The sequence below is a fragment of the Notolepis coatsorum genome (genome assembly GCF_963971535.1).
Source record: "Notolepis coatsorum genome assembly, chromosome: 14".
Classification (NCBI taxonomy): Eukaryota; Metazoa; Chordata; class Actinopteri; order Aulopiformes; family Paralepididae; genus Notolepis; species Notolepis coatsorum.
Genome location: NC_140178.1, coordinates 12,991,301 through 12,997,190, shown reverse-complemented (window position 1 = coordinate 12,997,190; position 5,890 = coordinate 12,991,301). Strand labels below are relative to the sequence as shown.

The following is a 5,890-nucleotide window of genomic DNA, read 5'->3' as shown; positions in this document are numbered from 1 at the left end:
ATGTGAGGAGGTGGGATGTGAGGGGGTGGGATGTGAGGCAGTGGGGTGTGAGGGGGTGGGATGTGAGAAGGTGGGGTGTGAGGGGGTAGGATGTGAGGAGGTGGGATGTGAGGGGGTGGGATGTGAGGGGGTGGGGTGTGAGGAGGTGGGATGTGAGGGGGTGGGATATGAGGGTGTGGGATATGAGGAGGTGGGATGTGAGGGTGTGGGGGTCACGTGTTAGCTTTGTTAGGCCACTACTCGAGAGATGAGGTCACCGATAATAAGTCTGCAGTGACGCTGCAGCGCCTCGAGCACTTAGCCTTCAGAGGCAGCAGATCTACTGCAAACACCAGAGCTCACGACACGTCCCGCCCCTCCCCCGTGGGGAAAAGGAACATGTCCGTCAACCCTGACGTGTTCGTCACTCAATCCGACGGCTCGTCTCGTCTCGTCTCGCCACGTCGTTTTTACGGCGTAACGTCCGTGACGCGGCGTCGCGTTGTCCAATACTGTAAGACAAAAACGAAAGAAGAAGAAAGACGCGCGACGAGAGAGCGACTGGAGCGTATCCCCGCTCGCCGTCGGTCCCACTGGTCCCACAATGAAACACATCCCTCTGAGAAGACAAAAGGTGCCACAATGTTTTAATGCCATGGGTAACATTTCCACTAGTGGTGCTCTGAGAAACAAGATGAGACAAACACGTACAGTAGCCTAAAACACACAGTAATGCAGTCGCAGAGACAGTGACCGAGGCAGAGCGGGAAGGTCAAAGGTCGAGAAGAAGGCGGCCGGCGTACTGCAGCCGAGAGAGAGAGGGGGGGGGGGGGGGGTGCGGTGACCTCCAGTGCCTTTCTCCGGGTTTTCCTAAGTTCGTTTCTCACTTTTGGTTCATCCTTTTTTGTTCATAAGTGCCATCTCTCCGTTACAGTCAGTTCTCCGTGCGCGCCCGCGGGCCCACAGGTCACAACGGTTCAACGGTTAAATCCTTTTCGCCCGTAAAGCTCTCGTCATTAGCAATTTGTAACACTTTGTTTTTAAAACAAGGCTCTCGTTTTTTTTTTCAGAATCTCAGATTCCGCCCTGTTTGCGCAGCGGTCGGTCATAAAGTAAAATGTACAGAAGCAACACAAAGATACCTTCAAATGATTGTCTTTTTTTTTCCGAAAATACATTTCACGCGGATTAACCAGCTGCATACGCACACATATGCGCACACACACGCACACGCACACACACGCACACACATACACACTTGCACGCCCTACACAGAGGAGAAAACTGCTATTCAAGATGTCCGCAAAGCTGAAAACCTCCGTCAGTAAGAAAAGGAAAAACAACAACAACCATTAAAAAAAAAGAAAGAAAACAAAAACAATAAAAGACGCGAGAAAACCAACGACAACCAAAAACTAAAGAGTCGTTCTCGGGGGGAGGGGGGGGGGGTCCTGCTGTTATCGGAGAGGCAGAGAGCTGCGTGTCAAACAAAAGAGGAGAAGCCCGCGATAGGTGCCTGAGAGGCGGCACACCCCAGGCTGCTCGGGGGCCTGTAGAGGGCGCCGGGGTGCTGGCTGGGGGGTTCGGACAGCAGGGAGGGGGTAGGAGTCCGGCTCCCCTTCGGCCTGAACAGGGTGCTCTGGTGGCCCGGCGGCGGGGGGGGCTGCTGGGGGGGGGAGGGCACCGCGCCCTGGGGCAGCAGAGGGGGCAAGGGCGGCAGCGGGGGCGGGTGCTGCTGCCGGGAGGAGGACTCCGCCGGCTCCGCTGCCGCCAGGGGGTCGGCCTGGGAGTAGCCGTACGCCGGCGGACGGGACACGCCCTTCTGCTGGCGCCGCCAGGAGTTGTAGTAGGTGGGGTCGCTGATGTAGTGGTTGACGAACGAGTGGGTCTTCTGGCGGCTCTGGTCCATCTCGTACTCGCTGTCGCTGCCCTGGGGGGGGGGGGGGGGGGGGGGGGGGCGGCAGAAGGAACGGTGTTAGGAGGAGGGTGTGGTGCTTTTTTTTTTACAAGCTACAAGTCAAGTCAAGTCAAGAGTTTTATTTGTCACGGCATACAAGTATACAATGAAATGCGGGTGGTCTTGCCCGCAACGATGTGCATAATACAATAGTAATATATAATAGAATCCAATAGAACGACATTGTGCAATAAAACAAGTAAACAGAGTAGGGCATATCGGTATATGTACATGAGTTATTTACAGAGCATGGTAGGACATGCTAGGTCCTGTGGTAGTGCAATACACTGTTAGCTACGGATGAGCCACTGGATCTTTATGTACACTGCTATACAATGCTATATTATACAATCTCAAGTTATACTATACTATTCTTAAAGTGACCTTTCCTTTTGTAAAGTGACCATAAGTGTGAGCGTGTGCAGCATGAGTGTGTGTGTGCTCATGTTAAAGTGGCTGCTAGTGTGTGAGCGTGTACAGTGTGTGTGTCATGTGTGTGCTCATGTGTGCTTGTGCGTGGAGAGTTCAGTGTTCAAGGCTCTGATGGCCTGGGGGAAGAAGCTGAGCCGAAGTCTCTCTGTCCTAGTAGCTGGGGTTCGCAGGCGTTTGCCTGACCGCAGCAGCATGAACAGGCTGTTGTTGGGGTGGTGAGGGTCTTTCATTATCCTGCAGGCTCTGGATTTGCACCTCTTGTTGTATAGAACCTGCAGGGGTGGTAGTGCAATACCCGTGGTACGCTCGGCTGAGCGCACCACTCTCTGTAGGGCCTTCTTGTCCTGTGCCGTGCTGTTTCCATACCAGGCAGTGATGTTTCCAGTCAAGATGCTCTCTACAGCTCCGGAGTAGAAGGACTGGAGTATCTTCCCAGATACTCTGAACTTCCTACAGAGTATGAGCTACAACTCATACTGTGCTGCCCTGCGGAAGCTAACCGCGGTGGCTGCAATTCTTTTCACAATTGAGTGAAATTGAACTTCTCAACATCTGTTTTTAACTTGGGATAACGTTTCAGAGTTCAATCTTGCTCTGTTTTTAGAGAAAGGGGGTTGAAAGAATTGCTGTAACTACAAAAAAAAAGTCAAAGAACTTTATTAAAGCCATTTTTCTCAGTTTTTTCTCAGTTTTCACTGTTTGCATAGTGACTGCGGTTAGCTTCTGCAGGGCAGTGTAGTTATACAAGGCTCCTACACGTGGAATTCCAGACCTTTTCCAGACTTTAAAGGGATAGTTCACGATTTTGGAACCCTATAGCCCCTATTTCCCAACGGGGGCAAATCTCCTGTGAGTCCTGTCTGTGCAAGATAACCGAAACCCTACTCCACAGTGCACACGAAAGAGTTAGTTTCGGTCAGCTTATACAGACAGCTTGTCCCCATTGATTCCGGACGAGGTTTTGGCTAATTAAGTGGAGCTGTGGGAAGAACAGCATGGATTATTGTGCTTGTGAGAAAGTACTGATTGACAACATTACGTAGGAAATATGGTTCTGTGGACTAGGCCTTTCATTTATTTACTGGGTTTGAACTAGGGATGTCCGATATTATCGGCCTATCGATATTATCGGCCTACCGATATTATCGGCTGATATTGGCATTAAAATGTGATATCGGAAAATATCGGTTTTCAAAAAATTATTATTATTGTTATTATTATTATTATTATTATTTTTTTTTTTTTTACATTTCTATAACCTTTATTTACCCAGGCAAGCAAGTAAGAACAAATTCTGATTTTATTTATTGTCAAAAGTATGCATAATGTTATGTTAATTCCACAACAAGAGATATGTAATGTTAATTACCTGAAATTATTCCGTTTTTTGGGGGGGAAACCCTGCATATATCGGTATCGGTTGATATCGGTTGATATCGGTATCGGAAATTAAGAGTTGGACAATATCGGTATAGGTAAAAAGCCAATATCGAGCATCCCTAGTTTGAACGTATTAGACGGTGTTCACTGTTCAATGTGATGTTTGCCCATATGGCACTACAGCAAATGTCACAGATGTAAAATGGCCACGGAGCTACGACTAACTACATAAATACCGCCAGCGTCTGGAAGTGATCAAAGCTATTGATTGATTGATTGATTGGTTGATTGTTCATACTTACATAGGAAGGCTGGGTGTAACATGATAGATACAGTAGATAGTAACCACTGACATCAGACAGGATGACTAGAAGCTTGTCACAACTACAACACACTGCACAGCTAGAACTGGGTTTTCATTTTTGAGAATAATGCTACCAGACAGACTTTGTGACAAACCAAATAACACCAAGTCAGGGATAATAATGTAAGCGCTATAGAAATCTATCAAAATAATTCTACTAAATATAAGGGCTGGGTAAAAATAATTTGTTTTGATTCATTTGAATAATCCCGACATCGATTCATAAAATCTCAGATTGATAAACATTTTGAATATCCAAGAAAAATTGGTATTGTAACTCTGGGGCATCTGGGTATGACTCCACATGTATCGGAGGAGGCATGTTGTAGTCTACACCCTCCCCAGACCGACAGAGAGTAGTCTACACCCTCCCCAGACTGACAGTAGGGGAGCATGTGATAGTCTACTCTACACCCTCCCCGGACCGACAGTAGGGAAGCATGTGGTAGTCTACACCCTCCCCAGACCAACAAAGAGTAGTCTACACCCTCCCAGACCAACAAAGAGTAGTCTACACCCTCCCCAGACCAACACAGAGTAGTCTACACCCTCCCAGACCAACACAGAGTAGTCTACACCCTCCCCAGACTGACAGTAGGGCAGCATGTGGTAGTCTACACCCTCCCCAGACCAACACAGAGTAGTCTACACCCTCCCCAGACTGACAGTGCATGTGATAGTCTACACCCTCCCCGCGACAGTAGGGCAGCATGTGATAGTCTACACCCTCCCCGGACCGACAGTAGGGCAGCATGTGAAGTCTACACCCTCCCCGACCGACAGTAGGGCAGCATGTTGTAGTCTACACCCTCCCAGACTGACAGTAGGGCAGCTGTGGTAGTCTACACCCTCTCCAGACTGACAGTAGGGCAGCATGTGGTTAGTCTACACCCTCTCCAGGCCGACAGTAGGGCAGCATGTGGTAGTCTACCCCTCTCCAGACTGACAGTAGGGCAGCATTGATAGTCTACACCTCTCCAGACTGACGTAGGGCAGCATGTGGTAGTCTACACCCTCTCCAGGCGACAGTAGGGCAGATGTGGTAGTCTACACCCTCTCCAGACCGACAGTAGGGCAGCATGTGGTTAGTCTTCACCCTCTCCAGGCCGACAGTAGGGCGCATGTGTAGTCTACACCCCAGACCAACATAGAGTGTCTACACCCCCAGACCAACATAGAGTAGTCTACACCCCCCCAGACCAATACTGAGTAGTCTACACCCTCCCAGACCAACATAGAGTAGTCTACACCCCCAGACCAACATAGAGTAGTCTACACCCTCCCCAGACCAACACAGAGTAGTCTACACCCCCCCAGACCAACATAGAGTAGTCTACACCCCCCAGACCAACATAGAGTAGTCTACACCCCCCCAGACCAACACAGAGTAGTCTACACCCTCCCCGGACCGTCAGTAGGGCAGCGCAACAACCAGGAGGGAATTGGCATAACGACAAAATCGGAAAGGCAAAAAACAAAAAAAAAATATATATATATAATAATAATAATGGTATTGTAACCGAAATATCCCTAACTGAAAAATCGAAATTGATTCAAATCGAATCGGGACCTTGTGAATCAGAATTGAATCCATTCGGGAAATCAGTGGCGATACCCAGCCCTACTACTATAGCCCTACAGGTCAGATAAAAGCTCTATCTGGGACGTTCTGGACATACAGTAGGAGCTACAGCCCCGGTGGGAAGAGATCTGATAAGTACACTCACACTTAGTGTGTCCTGGGGTTCAAGAGAAGCACAGCGTTTAAAGGATTAAGG

The 5,890-nt window shown here is 48.9% G+C and overlaps 1 protein-coding gene across 1 annotated transcript in view; it reads right to left on the bottom strand.

Annotated features, from left to right (window-relative positions):
* Positions 1–1,462: 1,462 nt before the first annotated feature.
* LOC311240421 (protein sidekick-2-like) overlaps positions 1,463–5,890 on the bottom strand; it is a gene marked incomplete at both ends in the record, with an annotated part of 152,898 nt that continues 148,470 nt past the window's right edge. Inside the window, 1 exon segment of the mRNA XM_084329006.1 lies at positions 1,463–1,909. Coding sequence (XP_084185132.1) covers positions 1,463–1,909 — 447 coding nt within the window.